Raw genomic sequence first — 19,461 nt, forward strand, 5'->3', positions numbered from 1 at the left:
TCTGTGAGAGCCAGAAATCTTGCTTGTTTGTAGGTGACCAAATACTTATTTTCCACCATAATCTGCAAATAAATTCATAAAAAATCCTACAATGTGATTTTCTGGATTTTTTTCCCTCAATTTGTCTGTCATAGTTGACGTGTACCTATGATGAAAATTACAGGCCTCTCTCATCTTTTTAAGTGGGAGAACTTGCACAATTGGTGGCTGACTAAATACTTTTTTCCCCCACTGTATACAAATTAATCCTGGCAGTAATTTCATGTTGTCAACCAGAACTGGAAGTGCCCATATACCCTCTATGTGTATGTCTTCAAGACACTAATGATGCAGTTTTATCATAATACCATCACAGTGCACTGCTTGAACCTGTCACTTTTGTCATGGAAAATCTGATAATTAACGACCACTAGTAATGGCTGATTCTTCCTACATTATGTCTTGCCTCCAGAGTGAGTATGAAATATGTTGCCCTCTTGTGGACAAAGGAGTTCACTTCAACGTACACAGAAACCCACAAGGAGAAACAAAATGGATACAAGATCATTTTACATGATACTTTTTGCAGACTTTTAAAACACAAAATGGATAAATGAAACAATTCAACACACCAAAAATCCAGTGCATAAAACACAAAAATCATAAAAATAATAATAATCAAAAACACAAACTCACACAAGCAATAAAACGTGTCTTAATGTTTTTTCATAGACAAAAGTTAATTTATGCAGCTTCTTTGATAGGTGTCTGATTCTCAACATACCTTATTCCCATTGCCCCACTGACAATTAATCAAATTGTTCCTTTTTCACACATGAATAAATAGCTTTTGCAGGGCTGGATTACCAAACGGCCATGCAGGGGTTGGCGGCCACCTGGAGGTTGGGCTCCCCCACAGATAGCACATGATAGCAAAATGTGTAGAATTGCAGGAAATTTGCTTGAAAACTGCACAATTCTCTTTCAGCCTCATGGCAAAAAGTGTACAATAGCATAAGATGAGCTACAAAATGACAGTACGGTAGTCCGGCCCAGAGCTTTTAAATTTATTTAAACAAACTAAAGCTAAACTTTATAAAATGGTTAGACTGAATATGGACCTTAATTGTTCACAAGCGGGAATAGGTTGAAGATGTAAAATGATTACTACTAATGGATGATTCTTACATGCTTTCAGAAATTTCTAGAAATACATTAGATGCTAAACTTTGGCTTATTTTGGATATTGCTTTACAAAGAATTAAATTGAACACAATATTCATATTTAAGAAAATAAACACATTACATATCCTTTGGTCTTAAATTGATGACAGCATTTTGCATTAGTAAGGCCAGTGTCCAAAAAGAAATAATTAAACTATGCAGTATATAGTGTAAAAACAAACAGCTTTGCTCAGTATTATTTAAGTCTTAAAAAGCAACACTAAACCTTTACAATGGAACCAATTATCTAAATCCCTGAGAGAGACTTAAAAAAGTGCAGATTACATTTTTGTTTTTCTGTGATCAACTTCCCACTCACTATCACGAGGCCCTGCCCATTGGGACCATGATAGATGAGTAGAACCTTGCTGCTCCCTAATTGGTCTCCTGTGAGCTGACCACTTCATTGATTTTGGGCTGAAGGCTAAACTAAGCATTAAAGTTATATATGTACAGTAACTGGGGACCTGAATGTGAAGTATTACTCTGAAACACTGTGCTCTAAGCTACATGGCTAAATGACTGATGCTCTCACCCTCTGCACTGGGCTGTAGCTCAAGCAGGAGGAGAGAACCACATTGATGTGTGGTTTGACACCCCTCTGAATCAACACACAGACAAACCAACCAAACCCAACGACAACAAACCACTCTATCTCCTCACTGTATCGAGATCAGAGAGGCAGTGCCACATGCTCATTGCCCACAATGGATAGTTCAGCCCAGCTCTAAGAGGGGTCTTTCTTTCCTCTGGGATGATGTGAACGAGTGAACCCCATCTCCCCATTCTCCTCTCTCTGTGTGTGGGAAACCATGTGGCAGGCTTTTTGTGTGTGGTAGTCGCTGCCAGCTATCTCTGCCATCCATCGCTGATTTCTAATTGCCTCAGGGGCAGCCCCCCTTTCTCCTCTGCCCCGTGCTGAGCCGGGTAGGGAACACCTCCTTTGGGGAAACCCTCTCTCTCATTGGCTGGGTAGGGCTCATGGGGGGTGTGGCGAGCGGAATTGGGGGTGCTCATTGGAGAGTGCTGCCTCAAGTGGTGCAGGGGTGGAGAGGTCGGGGAGCAGATGTGCTCCGGGGAGGAGCGCTCCGATTTGATGCTGAGGTTGATGGAGGGGTGAGGAGGAGGGGTGGGGGTGGAGGACTGAGAAGGGAAAGAGCACCCTCCGCTGGACATCCCGGTACACAGCAAGTGGACAGAGAAAAGAGAATGGTATATGTATGATATAGAGTATGAAATGAATCCTCACATGCTATTTTTCCTATAGAGGCCACTAGAAGACACTTCACAACACTATCAGGTCCATCGTTGTGCAAAGTTCAACACTGAGTAATTGAGTAAGGCGTATATCAGTGGACTTACACTTGGCTGAGGTGAGGTACATGCTGCTCCTGCGGTTGTGCTGTCTGCCAGGGGTTCACTGTCCCACGCTGTAGACTCACAGCATGGGAGAAACCTGGGTGGCTGTAGTCTGGGAGGGAAGAGGAGAATTATTGTATATCACTAACTAAGAAGCAGGTGAAGATTTAAGAGGAGCTGTAGTCTTACCAGATGGTCCAGCAGAGGCGAGGCCGTAGCCCCCCAGACTATGGCTCAGCAGACCTGCCTTCCCCATGGCCAGCATGTGGTTCCCTGGGTGCATGCCCGGGTACAGTAGGCCTCTCTGAACATTACATGGAGAGAGTTCTTTTTTCTATATCTTAGCAGGGAGTCCCATTGAGACCAAGGTCTCTTTTACAAGGGAGCCCTACAAATACACACTTTACAAATACCACATAATACAAATATACAAGATTACAACAAAAAAACACACTCAAGAGAAACAATCACATTCCTCAGCAAAGATGTCCCCAATTAACTATTTGAACTGCCCAAGAGACCGAAGGGATCTCCAGATAGCCATCCCTGAGACTGTGTATGGTAACTCATACCTCTAAAGGTTATTAATGATGTTAGGTACGGGGGACGTTTTTGTAAGAGAGCTTTATAAATAAAAAGAGAGCAATAAATTGACCTCCACAACTTCAAAGAGGGCCAGCCTACTTTTTGGTAAAGAATTCAGTGATGTGTACTGAACCTGTCGCCTGTAATAAAGCGCAGTGCGCTATGATAAACTGCATCTAACGGCTTTAATATAGTGTCAGCTGCATTCATATAGATGATGTCGCCATAGTCTAAAACCGGTAGGAACGTTGACTGAATGACCTGCTTTCTGCTATTTAACGAGATGCATGACATATTCCTATAGAAGAAGCCCATTTTAATTCTCTACTTCTTAACTAACTCATCAATATGCTTTTTAAAAGATAGCTTTCCGTCTATCCAAATGCCCAGATATTTATAAGCGTGGACACGGTCAATGTGGGCACCATCCAAAGTAAATATGCCTAATCTCTTCATTATCACTGTTAAAAAGCTATTTACAAAACAATACAATGAGAGTGAGACTGAGTACAAGTGTGAGTGTGGTTGGTCCTCTGATTGTCCTTTCGTAATGGCATCGTCATAATCCTGCTCTCTGATTGGTCCCTTTGTAATGACATTGTCATAACCCTGTCCTCTGATTGGTCCTTCATAATGACATTATTATAATGAAATTGTTATGACCCTGCTCTCTGATTGGTCCATCATAATGACATCGTCATAGCCCTGCTCTCTGATTGGGTATTTCGTAATAACATTGTCATAACCCTAATCTCTGATTGGTCCCTTTGTAATATCATCGTCATAACCCTGCTCTCTGATTGGTTCATCATAATGACATCGTCATAACCCTGCTCTTTGATTGGTCCTTCATAATGACCATGAGTGGTAGTGGAACTATATAGCCTGCAGTACTGCAGTACCTCATGCTAACCTCGCGTTATGACTGAGAAGTAGGATTTAAGAGATACTTACAGAACTGTTAAAGTTGGCACGTGTGCCACCCATGCCAGGTTGGCTCTCTGTCCGCCGGTTCTCACTGCCCAGGTTCAAAGGGGGAGGAGTCTTCATCTCCAAGGCCCGGCTCAGGTTGCCATGGGAGAACATAGAGTTGCCAATACCTGAACAGAGAGAAAACAAATAGGAAGTGAGAACAAGATGTTTCACTCACCGACAGAACACTCAATCACTCTCTCTCAATCTCTGTCACTCACTCCGCCTGTAAAAGTAATTTTTTAGGATCGAACTTTGGAACTGTATCTCTAATAGACCTCTGCCACTTCAGATTACTTCAGACTACCAAAACCTACATTATTAATGTCAACCTGATAACAAAAAATGTATTCACACATTAACTTAGTAAGCATAATACGTATTTTCCCCATACATTTAGCTCTGGTCTGTATTGATAAAAAGGGCAAATTACAAGCATCATACTGTAGTGTATAGTCTTTCAAAATGCTGAGTTAATTAACTACAAAGCTTGGTTGCGATTGCACACCATTGAGTGGCATCCCTACGCATGTCTACAAATAACTATAGGGTGTGAAGAGTGAGGGGTTGAGCTGAGCTGAGATGACCAGCAGGTGCAAAACACTCACTGCTCAGAAACCACAGATCAGCCGCCAGACGCTGTTTCACTTGTGGGGGGGACTGTTTCACACAGCACACACACACACACACACACTCACTTCCTGTGTGCACAGCCGGCTGCACAGCACTGAGGTGGCCTCACACTCGTGGACACTCGTCCATGCCATCCATTCTGTAGGCAAATCATGTCAAGAATGGTACCTCTAACCCTCTAGGAATGTTTGCAAAGAGGAACTAGGGGGCCAGGTCACCTGAGTGTGGGGACATGAAGGCAGCATGGCAGTGGGGCCCTGCAGAGCTGGCTGAGCCTGGTCTAGCGCCTAGGGGCTTGAAGGCCGGGGGTCTGTGGGAGCTCGGGCTGGAGTTGGACGAGTTAGGGTATCCATTCTCACAGCCGGCAGACGCCAGGAATTGGGCCTCTGGTGAGTGTAAGGAGGGGGCCTGAGGAGAAATATGAGAGAGTGTCTGTTTGAGTTAAGATTTGAAAGTTAGGTCTATTGCAGCTGCATTGCAGAGCTAAAGTGTCTCTATGAGTACAAAATGTGCTCACTGAGTCAAATGAATGGTTTGACCGTTCAATAGAATCCTTTTTTCAAACTGAGGCATTCTTCACAGAATAAAATAAATCAATGAAACATCTTTAGTTCATGTACAGCCTTTGGCTCAGACAGCATGTGTCTGATAAGACCAGTGTGAGTACTAACATAGTAGCGCTGGCGGGCCAGGGAGAGGTCCATGCCCTCGCTGAGTGGCCCGTACTTCTCTGCTGCCAACTGCATGGGCTCCTCAGTGTCCAGCAGCTCTGTCCCGTCCAGGCCCAGGCCCAGTCCCTTCCTCCGCAGAGTCTACAGCAGCAGGACAGAGAAAAGAGCAGCACACAAACATTACCTCAAGGATACTTCATACTACAGCACGTTTAAACTATTGACTCTTGGGGATGTCCTAACAATACAGAAGTGGGCTGTACCAACATTGTTTTTTCAATGCTTTATGGGGGTGCCCAGGTAAGCATTTCATAAATGTACACATTCAAATGTCAAAGCACTCTCAACAGTGTGTCTTTTTTGGGAATGAATGTCATTGGAACCTTGGATATAATTATGCAACAAATTACTATACATATAGGAGAACCTGTTGAGTAATGTGTGGAGCTAGTAATATATTTATACCTCCAGTATGTCTGTGTTGGTCCTGCTTTCGTGAGGCTCGCTGTACTCTGTATACTTGAGCAGGACCTTGTCCATGTCGGTGCTGGCGTACTGGAACAGACGGTTGGTGCTGTTGAAGATGATGAGGGCGATCTCACAGTCGCACAGCACACTCAGCTCATACGCCTTCTTCATCAGGCCAAACTTACGCTTGGTGAACGTCACCTGGGAACAGAAATATATTGGTTTGTGTATTATTTTGTCTGTGACTGTTTAACTATACCTTGTCAAATGTAACAATCGATCAAAAGTGATCAAGAATAATTAAAGAGTTGTACCTGTCGATTCCGCTGGTCCAGGATACGAGAGATTTGTATTTTTTTCCTTCCCATTGTGTTTACGGTCTGCGTGTCTGACAGGTGGCTTAACACTGTGAAAAGAGATCTTAAAAATAAATAAAAACTTGATCATTTGAACTCATCACCTTTTCAGCACAGCACGTAAATGTCATCCTAGTAATGAAAACGATTATTTACGTTAACTTTATTTCATCAGGATATCCCACTGAGATAAATACTCTCATGTAGATCTCATGGCAACATCAACATCCCATTACATAAGCAAACCATATGGTTGAGACCCCTGACCACTTCATAAACAGTGTAACGGTTAGGCCCATACACAGTGGTGTCACTCAACCTTATCAAAATAAGAGCACCAACCACTGTACAGTATGGGTCTTAACCTTGAGACAATTCTGATGGGAAAATGGCATCTGTTTTGTTTAAGCGACGTAAGTCCCACCCTTCCCCCTTGTCATGGCAGCCTGTTTATTTATACCCTGATGAGGCGATGGGGGATAAAGTTAGAGCAGGCCCGCGCTGACACCCCCTCAGTCTGCGTTAACCCCGGATCAGAGCTAGCAGGGTTACAAATATACACCAGACAGCTTGTAAGGTACAACAGGCCCTGGTGAAACCAGTGGAAGAAAAATAGTGTGTTTTAGAAAAGGGAAAGTTCTACACCACCCCCTCTTCTCCCATGTTCATTTCAGAAAATAATATGGTAGAGAGATACGGGCAGGCCTGGTCATGTGGACGTAATAGAGTTCACCAAGGGCAGCCCACTGAGTGGTAGGGCTGAAAATGACAGTTGGGATTGAGAAGACTAGTGATCTAAAGTTTTGTTTCAAGTGAAAATAAGTGAATGTTTGGACAGTGCTTTCAGAAAGTATTCACACCCCTTGACTTTTTCCACATTTTGTTGTGTTACAAAGTGGGATTAAAATGGATTTAATTGTAATTTTTGTCAACGATTTACACAAAATACTCTGTAATGTCAAACTGTAAGAGAAATTCTAACATAAAAAAAAAATATATATATATATACACTAATATATCTTAGAATCACCTTTGGCAGCGATTACAGCGGTGAGTCTTTCTGGGTAAGTCTCTAGGAGCTTTGCAAACCTGGATTGCATAATATTTGCACATTATTATTAAAATAATTCTTCAAGCTCTGTCAAGTTGGTTGTTTATCATTGCTAGACAGCCATTTTCAAGTCTTGCCATAGATTTACAAGCAGATTTAAGTCAAAACTGTAACTAGGCCACTCAGGAACATTCAATGTCGTCTTGGTAAGCAACTCCTTACAGATTTGGCCTTGTGTTTTACGTTATTGTCCTGCTGAAAGGTGAATTTGTCTCCCAGTGTCTGTTTGAAAGCAGACTGAACCAGGTTTTCCTATAGGATTTTGCCTGTGCTCTATTCTGTTTCTTTTTATCCTAAAAAACTCCCTAGTCTTTGCCGATGACAAGCATACCCATAACATGATGCAGCCACCACCATGCTTGAAAATATGAAGAGTGGTACTCATTTTTTTGTAGTTTTACTTTAGTGCCTTATTGAAAACAGGCTGTACAGGCTTCCTTCTTTTCATTTAGGTTAGTATTGTGAAGTAACTACAATGTTATTGATCCATCCTCAGTTTTCTCCTATCACAGCCATTAAACTCTGTAACTATTTTAAAATCACCATTGGCCTCATGGTAAAATCCCTGAGCGGTTTCCTTCCTCTCCGGCAACTGAGTTAGGAAGGACGCCTGTATCTTTGTAGTGACTGGGTGCATTGATACACCACCCAAAGTGTAATTAATAACTTCACCATGCTCAAAAGGGATATTCAATGTCTGCTTTTTATTTTTGTTTTATCTTCTTTGTGAGGCATTGGGAAACCTCCCTGGTCTTTGTGGTTAAATCTGTGTTTGAAATTCACTGCTCGACTGTTGGACCTTACAGATAATTGTATGTGTGGGGTACAGAGATGAGGTAGTCATTAAAAAATCATGTTAAACACTATTATTGCACACAGAGTGAGTCCATGCAATTTATTATGGGACTTGTTAAGCACATGTGTACTACTTAACTTACCTTGCCATAACAAAGTGTTGAATACTTATTGACTCAAGAAATTTCAGCTTTTCATTTTAAATTAATTTGTAAACATTTCTAAAAACAACATTTGATATTATGGGGTATTGTTTTTAGGCAAGTGACACAAATTCAGGCTTTAACACAATAAAATGTGGAAAAGGTTAAGGGGTGTGAATACTTTTTGAAGGCACTGTATTTGATTGTGTTGTAAACAATACAATATACAGCTCAAGATCAAGAATGTCACATTTATAAATTACATTGCACTTCTGCTTACTGCCAAGTATGATAACAATATGTCTCCACAATATATCATACAAAACTTTACACGTAAGATAAGTACATTGTTGAGATCAGAAAGTTAGGTCTACTACAACTCTCTGCGTCCCTATCCCCAGCTGGCAGTAGCTGACTGTACTGTACTGTCTCTACTGATGCAAAGCCCAGAGGAGTATTCCCCTCATTTCCCTCTCATATTGGACATGTATGACCTCTATATTTAGAAGCCACATCCAAATGGTGAGTGACCGGATATGGTGCCGGTGTTCCCACGACCCCCAGAGTGCCCACTGCCCCCTCGCCCACGCTTGCACACAGGCATTCAGGGCATTTCTGAGGAATCCACCTCTGTGCCCCTATCATTACCTTATAAAGTATCCACTGGACTTAGCCTCTAAGACAAGACACTTACACCTCAAACTGTAAAATAGAACAGAATCAATCAATGTGTTGAAAATTATCCATCCACTCAATTTTCGATTACTGAAACTTCTCTGAATAATAGTGCTTTATTAAGACTGGCAGAATTGGAAAGTAGACAAGTCTCATAAATCTATAGTGCAGCGACCTAGTAACAGATACTGGGCCAAAATAGTTGTAACTGCTCAGCTATTGGATTGCACAAACTAGAGGTCCACCAAGAACACTCCAAATGACTGCACCAATTATGATTGCATCACCTTGCATTGTACTGAATAAAAAATACTATAGTTTTCTGCAACTGAGAGGGAAACTGTACATGACTACATTTTCTTCTGCAGAAGAGAGCATCTCGCCTCAGATGTAAATGAAGACAGTAGAGGGAAGTAGGAGATCTTTATCACATTGGGGTTTACAGAAAGTTCCTTTCTCTCAGAATTACACACCACAGACCAAGCCCCCCCCTCTCAAACCACCAACAACACACCCAGTAAACCTGCACATGCCTAATGCTAGCTAATTTTGGAAAATGCAGTCCGTATGACAACCGCCACTCGAGGTCTCAAACAGTCTCATAACAGTCAAGTTAGAGAGCAATGTACCTGAGTTTCACTCTCTGTAAAACCATTGGAGTGTCATTGAGAATGTACATTGCCTTGGGATGTAGAGCAAATGTTATGGTTTTAATTTCCAATTATCTTGTAAACACACTATGGGATGGAATCCAATCACTTTTTGACACTCAAGAGACCATGGTATTCAAGACCAGGAAAAGGCCTGTGGTAGTCTATAGATTAGAAAATAACACAAGTATTTTGTGTCCTGTAATAGTGCAATAACTGCACGCACACACAGTTGCCCCGGGGTCTCGAGCTCCTAGGGACAGAGTGCAGCTTCCTCTGACACCTTCCCGGAGGCCAGACAGTGGAAACGAGACCATACACACTAACAGAGCAGGCCTCTAGCACAGTCAGGCCCTCTCTCCCAAAGACATCCTGGCTGTCCCCAGAGACAGACTAATTGCTGAGTGTCTCACTGGGACAACACATGGTGAAGAACACCAACAACAAACAGTTTTGCCATTACCAGTCAACGCTGTAGCACTACTTCACATGAGTGAGTGGGGGACTTGATACATAGGTGTGATACTTCTCACTAACACACTGGCTTTAATAATAGCAATTCCAGTCAATGTTAAATGGGAACTTACTCATGAACACGGATCATTGCTGTATATGTACATGACAATAACAACTGTGTCATTCCACATTCCATGAAATAAATTAAATGGAAACTTGCTAATGTTCACCCTTTGCAGAAGGAGAAAGGATACGTTTCCCCTTTAAGGCCTATAACTGTGAACAGAGAACCATACTCTTAGATGAACGCTACAGTATGCTACAACTACCATAGAATATTAGCTGGAAATAAGCATAAAAGCAGTGTTTTTCGGTATTAGTTGTTGATGCTCTTGCCAGTCATTTCAGCTCAATGGCAAGATGAGAAACCAGGCCCCAAAATAGAAGGTAGGAATCCTATTTGCATAACCCAATACATAAAGCCCCCCCAAGCCAAGGCAAACATGCAGACGTGAACAGTTATTGACTAAACAAACCTTGACATAAAATGCAGATTATTATAAAAAAGGAAGTGCTTCAAATACACTCGTGACGCATGAAGTTAACATTTTTACATTTTAGTCATTTAGCAGACACTCTTATCCAGAGCAACTTACAGTTAGTGAATACATTTTTTGTTTTGTTTTATACTGGCCCCCCGTGGGAATCAAACCCACAACCCTGGCGTTGCAAACGCCATGCTCTATCAACTGAGCTACATCCCTGCCGGCCATTCCCTCCCCTACCCTGGACGACGCTGGGCCAATTGTGCGCCGCCCATGAGTCTCCCGGTCGCGGCCGGCTGCGACAGAGACTGGATTCGAACCAGGATCTCTAGTGGCACAGTTAGCACTGTGATGCAGTGCCTTAGACCACAGCGCCACTCACTAACAATGAATGAATTGCTGAATTTATCACACATTAAGGTTTGTGTGAAATCTTCTAAAAGCAATGCAGTGGGCCAATAAAGTATCAATTTGCAAGACTGATTGTGACGAGTACTGAGGATACGAAAAGGCAGGACGCAGACGCAGTAATTAACAATGTAAAGGTTTACTTAACACTGAGCAAGAGCACAACAAAGAGCGAGTACACGACATGACACTAACAATCACACACAACACAACACTGAACAGTCCAGGGCTATATAGTGGTGGTGATGAGATGATGAGGTGCAGGTGCGCTGGAGGTAATTAGGGTGCATTGGGTTTCCATTCCGGTGTTGCCGAGGTTGTGTGCTCAGACCGGTGGCTCAGTAGACCGGCGAATCAGAGCGCCGGATAGGAGCAACGGGAGGAGACGTGACACTGATGTATGGTTGAAAAATCAATATTTCACCCCATGTTTATTTAAAAATCAATGTGACACAGCAGGGTCAGACAGTTTATGCGCTTTGTTATTTTCAATGACTCCCTGGCTGGACATTTGCAAAGCAGAGGTGAGGAAATATCTGGCTAATTTTAACAGGAGATAATTAAATTGCGTGGATATTTTGGATTGAGCCAGAATAGACACACACTATGGGCAGGACATCTGATTGGGATTTCTGTGGACCACAGTGACCATAGTGTCATGTCAAGACCATAGTGTCATGTCAAGACCATAGTGTCATGTCAAGACCATAGTGTCATGTCTCAGCTTAGAGACAGAGACGGACAGGGATGTAGTCATGACTGCACCAGGGGCAACAGGTTCAATACTGAGTGCCCAAGTCTAGTGGTTTTATTATAAAACCAAAAGGTCAAAGATGCTCTCTTTCGGAAACAAACATTTTGCTGTCCACGGAAAAGCAACTTGAGAACAAAAATAACAAACACAGAGAATTTTAACTATTCAGTACACAATGAACAAATATTTGCTGTAAGCATTGGAAATACAGTATTTCAGTGTTTTACTGGAAACTGTTGTCATAAATATTCTATTTTGAATAGATTTTTTTTTTTTATGGATCCTAATCATATAATTTGTGCCTTTCTATTTATGTTTGAACATTCTCTGTTGGCTATGTTTGGTGCAAGTTAAGATTTTTGCAGCGCTGAATGAAAGTGTAAAAATGTAAGCATAAATAAAATGATTTTTAAAAACAGCCGCTAGACCAGATTCCACGTTACATATTTGCGCCACAGCAAAGCCACTGGCATCCAGATTCCACTTTACATATTTGCGCCACAGCTAAGCCACTGGCATCTTCTAAAATGAATTTAGTCCATACAAACAGTGTTTCAATGTTCTCTAGCGCTGAAAAAATGCTCCATAAAAAAAATCGTAATTTAAAAAGGAATTGTACATGCAATGGGAATGAACTACTGTACCTGTATCTAAGCCTGAAGCACACACAATACACCCCCCAAATAACCATTATTTATTCACAGTATAAAGGCTATACAGTGCCTATCATAAGTATTCACCCCCTTGGATTTCTTCAAATTTTGGTGTGTGAGGAAGTGGAATTTAAATGATTTTTTTTGGTCATTTATCTACACAACATGTTCCATAATGTCAAAGAAATACAAATAAAATAACTAGAACGTCTTGGTTATATAAGTATTCACCCAATTTGTTAAGGCAAGCCTAAATAAGTTCAGGAGTAGCTCAGTTGAAAGAGCATGGCGCTTGCAACGCCAGGGTTGTGGGTTCGATTCCCACCGGGGGGCCAGTATGAAAAATGTATGCACTCACTAACTGTAAGTTGCTCTGGATAAGAGCGTCTGCTAAAATGACAAAAAAATTAAATTAAAATAAGAAATTTGCTAAACAAATCACATAATAAGTTGCATGGACTCTGCGTTTAATAATAGAGGTTAACACGATTTTTTTATGACTAACCCATCTCTGTACCTCACACACACAATTATATGTAAGGTACCTCAGTCCAGTAGTACATTTCAAGCACAGATTCAACCACAAACACCAGGGAGCTTTTCCAATGCCTTGAAAATAAGGGCACAGATTGATAGATACAGTGCATTTGGAAAGTATTCAGACCACGTCCGTTTTTCAACATTTTGTTACATTACAGCCTTATTCTAAAATGGATTACATTTTTTAAAATCCTCATCAATCTACACACAATACCCCACAATGACAAAGCAAAAACAGGTTTAAAAAAATTAAAAACAGAAATAACTTATTTACATAAGTATTCAGACCCTTTGCTATGAGACTCGAAATTAAGCTCAGGTGCATCCTGTTTCCATTGATCATCCTTGTTTCTACAACTTGATTGGAGTCCACCTGTGGTCAATTCAATTGATTGGACATGATTTAGAAAGGCACACACCTGTCTATATAAGGTCCCACAGTTGACACTGCACGTCAGAGCAAAAGCCAAGCCATGAGGTCGAAGGAATTGTCCGTAGAGCTCTGAGACAGGATTGTGTCGAGGCACAGATCTTCTGGGGAAGGGTACCAAAAAATGTCTGCAGCATTGAAGGTTCCCAAGAACACAGTGGCCTCCATCATTCTTAAATGGAAGAAGTTTGGAAGCATCAAGACTCTTCCTAGAGCTGGCTGCCCAGCCAAACTGAGCAATCGGGAGAGAAGGGCCTTGGTCAGGGAGGTGACCAAGAACCTGATGGTCACTCTGACAGAGCTCCAGAGTTCCTCTGTGGAGATGGGAGAACCTTCCAGAAGGACAACCATCTCTGCAGCACTCCACAAATCAGGCCTTTATGGTAGAGTGGTCAGATGGAAGCCACTCCTCAGTAAAAGGCACATGACAGTCCGCTTGGAATTTGCCAAAAGGCACCTAAAGGATTCTCAGACCATGAGAAACAGGATTCTCTGGTCTGATGAAACCAAGATTTAACTATTTGGCCTGAATGCCAAGCATTCCGTCTGGAGGAAACCTGGCACCATCCTTACGGTGAAGCATGGTGGTGGCAGCATCATGCTGTGGGTATGTCTTTCAGTGGCAGGGACTGGGAGACTAGTCAGGATTGAGGGAAAGATGAACGGAGCAAAGTACAAAGAGATCCTTGATGAAAACCTGCTCCAGAGCGCTCAGGACCTCAGACTGGGGCGAAGGTTCACCTTCCAACAGGACAACGACCCTAAGCACACAGCCAAGACAACACAGGAGTGCCTTCGGGACATGTCTCTGAATGTCCTTGAGTGGCCCAGCCAGAGCCTGGACTTGAACCCGATCGAACATCTCTGGAGAGACCTGACAATAGCTGTGCAGCAACGCTCCTTATCCAACCTGACAGAGCTTGAGAGGATTTGCAGAGAAGAATGGGAGAAACTCCCCAAATACAGGTGTGCCAAGCTTGAAGCGTCATATCTAAGAAGACTCAAGGGTGTAATCGCTGCCAAAAGTGCATGGATATGTATGTACTCACTAACTGTAAGTCGCTCCGGATAAGAGCGTCTGCTAAATGACTAAAATGTCTATGTAAAATGTGTGGCCTACTTACAGTTTTGACTTAAATCTGCTTGAAAATAGACTTGAAAGACTTGAAAATGTCTCTCTAGCAATGATCAACAACCAACTTGACAGAGTTTGAAGAATTTTGAAAAGAATAATGTGCAAATATTGTACAGTCCAGGTGTGCAAAGCTCTTAAGAGACTTGCTCAAAAAGACTCACAGCTGTTATCGCTGCCAATGGTGTTTCTAACATGTATTGACTCCGGGGGGTAATCAAGATATTTTAGTGTTTTCCTTTTTATAACATTTAAAAAATGTTACATTTTTTATTATTGGCATTGCAGAATATTCTGTGTAGATTGTTGACAGAAATGACAATTAAATTAATTTTAATCCCACGTTGTAACACAATCAAATGTGAAGAACTCCAAGGGGGTTGAATACTTATGATAGGCACTGTATTTGTCATTCATTACTATGATGTGTACATACATAAATTAGTTGAAAGTGTAATGTCTTGATAGGCACACTTGTGGCATTATTGTTTCACTACTGTAAAGATATATTCATGTCACCATCCATTTCCTTTCATCTTCAATTCTGACACAAATATGATCTGACTTGAGGGATGACTCATAGTGGGATAGAGCCAAAGAATGCAAATGTATTATTTCTCATGCAAGGGGTAGGCTTACTATTTCCATTACTTTCTCTATTGGATGAAATCTCACGTTTCATCTGCTTGAACACTACAACTAGCTTCTTGCTAACTTTAGAAAAAATAATATATTTGATTGATCCTATCTCTTTTGACCAAGAGGAACCCATCAATAAAAACAGGCCTACTGATGATTGGCCCTTTGAATGTAGCCTATCAAGTGGAATACTGTGTCAAGTACAGCATAAATAGGCACATGACAGTCGTTAGTAAATTATACAACTGGGCAACAGCACTATAAATACAGCTGTGAGGCCTGCGTGTGTCGTTGCTAATAATAAATAAGACTCCCAAATAATTATTGAATTTCTGATGTCATTTAAAAATACTCGGTTAATAATAGTCTGTCTGTCCCAGAGTTACGCATTCCTAAGTATCTACTATAAGTTAGTCAAACAGTAATAGCATGTTACTAGCCTATGCCATAATTTACAGTATTCTCAGAATATCACAGATAATTTTAAGGAAACTCTGAGAGTAGGCTAAATGTATCTTGTTTTGATAAGAAGAAAACAATGACTGCTCCCAACTCACCTGTTCTTTGATATCTCTCTGGTGTCACGTTCTTCCCTTTTCTTAACTGTACGTTACTCTGTGTTTGAGCCGGTATTGACTGATAAATATGACAGCAGTGTCTATATTACTCGTTTTTACTATTACTGGTCTTTAAATAATTCAATAACTATTCTCGTTGAAGTGAATACGCGGTGCCTTGGCTAGAGATGTCCACCTGATGCTCGAGGATGATGATTCAGGAGCGCTCCTTTCAACCGCGCGAACATCTCCAGCAGCAACAGCTGGCTGCAGATCATTTGTAAATGACCATATACCGCCCCTTCGGCTCTGCCCATTGGCTCCGCCTCCCTGCTAGTAATCATTTCAGTTGACGAGAGACTCGAAGGGCGGTTCAATGAAGGCTGTCACAATTGATGCACCAAATACCAGTGGTGGAAAAAGTACCCAAATGTCATACTTGAGTAAAAGATACCTTCATAGAAAATGACTTTTTTTTAATTTATGGATAGCCAGGGGCACTCTCCAAAACTCAGACATAATTTACAAACGAAGCATTCATGTTTAGTGAGTCCGCCAGATCAGAGGCAGTAGGAATGACCAGGGATGTTCTCTTGATAAGTTGCGTGAATTGGACTATTTTCCTGTCCTGCTAAGCATTCAAAATGTAACGAGTACTTTTGGATGTCAGGGAAAATGTATGGAGTAAAAAATACATTATTTTCTCTAGGAAATGTAGTGAAGTAAAAGTTGTCAAAAATAGAAATAGTAAAGTACAGATACCCCAAAAAACTACTTAAGTAGTACTTTAAAGTATTTTTACTTAAGTATTTTACACTGCAGCCAAATAGCATTTCAATGTGACATGCTTGCTTCTTAGTTTTTATGTTATTGTTAAATGTGATAGTTTCATTATACACATTACTGTACATGACAAGACATTGTGATTATGACATTATTAATACATTATTATTAATACATTATAACAAAGTATTAGCAGATTAAAATCGTCAATTATGAAATAATATTTCCTCTATTTTCACTCACGTGTAAAAAGGCTTTATTCAGTTTTTCTCTCATACCAAATGATGCAATGATATGAAGCAATTTCTTTGCCAAAAGTTTGGTGATGGAAGGGTGACATCAGAGAGATTCTAGATGTGGACACTGTAACAGATTAAGAATATCTATTGTGCACAATATACAGTGGGTATCATAAGTATTCACCCCCCTTGGATTAAAATACATTTATTTGTGATTTTTTCTTATTGATCTACACAAAATACTCCAAAATGTCAAAGTGAAAAGAAAATTATACAAATGTTAACAAATTAACAAAAATGTAATTACTAAAATATAGTATTCACCCCTTTTGTTTAGGCAAGCCTAAATTAGTTCAGGAGTAAAAATCACATAATTAGTCACATGGACTCACTCTGTGTGAAATAATAGCGGTTGACATGATTTTTGAATGACTACCCCTTCCTCTGTCCCCCATATATACAACATCTGTAAGGTCCCTCAGTCAAGTATTGAATTTCAAGCACAGATTCAACTACAAAGACCAGGGGGCTTTTCAAAAGCCTCATAAAGAAGGGCAGTAATTGGTAGATGGGTAACAATAACAAATCAGACATTGAATATCTCTTTAAGCATGGTCAAGTTAATAATTATACTGTGGATGATGTATTAAACCAGGGGTTCCCAAACCTTTTCACTCAGGCCCCCCCACCCCGCACCGCCACGTCTATTTCTATGGACACAAGCAATGTTCATGACACAAACTGTTCACACCCCTCTTGTTGGCAGAGAGAAAATGTTGCAGTTTTAAAGCTTATTTCCTGCAATTCCACACATTTTGTCATGGGGTGCAGATAACATTTTGCAGTTTAAATGCACATTTTCTTGCAATTCTATACATTTTGCCATGTCTAATGTGTATTCATGTGATATTTGAGTGACTCAAAAATTACAACAAAATCTATGGGCTAAAAAAACCTAGCTAAAATTTTTTAGATGACATGGGCTTGTTTTTGACAAATTATAAATAGCTCTCTAAGGTATGCAATGACTGAAGTGACTACCCAATTTCAAAATTGCACCTTGTGCATTCCACTATTAAAACTTAAGTAAGTTGAAAGCCCCCCTGCAATTGTCCTTCTGAACTTTGCTGCAGGATAGGAAGGAAATTGCTCAAGGATGACACAATTGGTGATTTTAAAACAGCTATGGAGTTCAATGGCTGTGATGAGGGAAAACTGAGGATGGATCAACAACATTGTAGTGACTCCACAATAATGACCTAAATGACAGAGTGAAAAGAAGAATACAAATATACAGGAAAAAATATTACAAAACATGCATCCTGTATGCAACAAGTCACTAAAGTAATACTGGAAAAAAAGAAACACAGCAAAGGAATACACTTTTTGGCCTAAATGCAAAGCCTTATGTTTGGGGCAAATCCAACACATCACTGAGTAACTGCCTCCTTATTTTCAAGCATGGTGGTGGCTGCATCATGGTATGGGTATGCTTAACATCAGCAAAGATTGGGGAGTTTTTCGGAATAAAAAGAAATGGGATGGATCTAAGCACAGGCAAGAAAACCTGCTTCAGTCTGCTTTACACCAGAAACTGGGAGAGGAATTCACTTTTCAGCAGGACAATAACCTACAACATAAGGCCACATTTACATTGGAGTTGCTTACCAAGAAGATAGTGAATGTTCCTGATTGGCCAAGTTACAGTTTTGACTTCAATCTGCATGAAAATCTATGGCAAGACTTAAAAATTGCTGTCTAGCTATGATCACCAACACCTTAACAGAGCTTGAAGAATTTTGAAAAGAATTATGGGCAAATATTACACAATACAGGTGTTTCGAGTTTTAGTGTCATGTGCACAAGTATAGTGAAATGCCTTTCTTCAAGCTTTAAACCCAACAATGCAGTAATCAATATCAAGATGGCGAAGTAGTGCAGTTCTGTTTTTGTCGTGTGTCTGTAAATAGCCTGTAAATACCCTGTTTTTTTGTATTTTTCGTACATATTTCCCTATCAGACTTTTCATCCTTCTACAAAATATACTTTCCTGCAACCCGCCTCACTCAATGTGGAACGGATTCTATTATTGACTTACCTTTTATATAGAATCTCCAGCTGAAACTAGCTAGCCAGCTAACTAGCTACTTGCTATTAGCCACAGTTAGCGGTATTTCACCCAGAACATTGGATTTTTTTTCTGCGGGATGAATTTAATCACTGGATATTAATCACCGGATATTCGGCCAGTCTGCACAGCTGCTATCGACCCAGAACATATCAGTTTTTCTGCCGGAATCACTGAATCACTGGACCTTTAACTCCGGATTCATCGCTACCAGCTAGCTTCAACTAAATGGACGCTGTGGTCTGGCTAATCATCCTGAGCTAGGCCCATCTCCCGGCTATCTACCTCTCTGTCAACCGGACGGGACCACCCAGTGTTGACACGGAGCCCCGCCGATCCTACACGACTGGTCTGCCGACGAAATCGTCTGATGTGGTTACGACGACGTCGACCACGAAGATTCCATCTGCTAGCCCCGGCCCGCTAGCACACGCTAGCCGTGGCCTCTTACCTGCTAGTGCTTTAGCAGCCTCCGAACTATCCTATTGCTGTTCACCGGACCTTATGATAACTCAGCTATACAGCTGATGTCTGCTGGACTGTTCCTTTTTACGGTACTACATCCTGTTTATGTTT

The 19,461-nt window shown here is 41.0% G+C and overlaps 1 protein-coding gene across 2 annotated transcripts; it reads right to left on the reverse strand.

Annotated features, from left to right (window-relative positions):
* Window positions 1-232: 232 nt before the first annotated feature.
* Window positions 233-15,975, reverse strand: LOC121532721 (myocyte-specific enhancer factor 2B). Of its 2 annotated transcripts, none has more exons than XM_041838505.1 (9): window positions 15,736-15,975; window positions 6,206-6,297; window positions 5,889-6,092; window positions 5,424-5,564; window positions 4,971-5,160; window positions 4,102-4,247; window positions 2,752-2,866; window positions 2,566-2,674; window positions 233-2,371 (listed from the first exon to the last, which is right to left on the reverse strand). In XM_041838505.1, the coding sequence occupies exons 2-9, from the start codon at window positions 6,257-6,259 to the stop codon at window positions 2,053-2,055; spliced, it is 1,278 nt and encodes a 425-aa protein (XP_041694439.1). In that variant the 5' UTR covers window positions 6,260-6,297; window positions 15,736-15,975; the 3' UTR covers window positions 233-2,052. The 2 variants fall into 2 exon arrangements, with proteins under 2 accessions (XP_041694439.1, XP_041694440.1); XM_041838506.1 differs by having other exon boundaries at window positions 6,206-6,311.
* Between the last annotated feature and the right edge of the window lie 3,486 nt (window positions 15,976-19,461).

Source organism: Coregonus clupeaformis, chromosome 20 (genome assembly GCF_020615455.1).
Source record: "Coregonus clupeaformis isolate EN_2021a chromosome 20, ASM2061545v1, whole genome shotgun sequence".
NCBI lineage: Eukaryota > Metazoa > Chordata > Actinopteri > Salmoniformes > Salmonidae > Coregonus > Coregonus clupeaformis.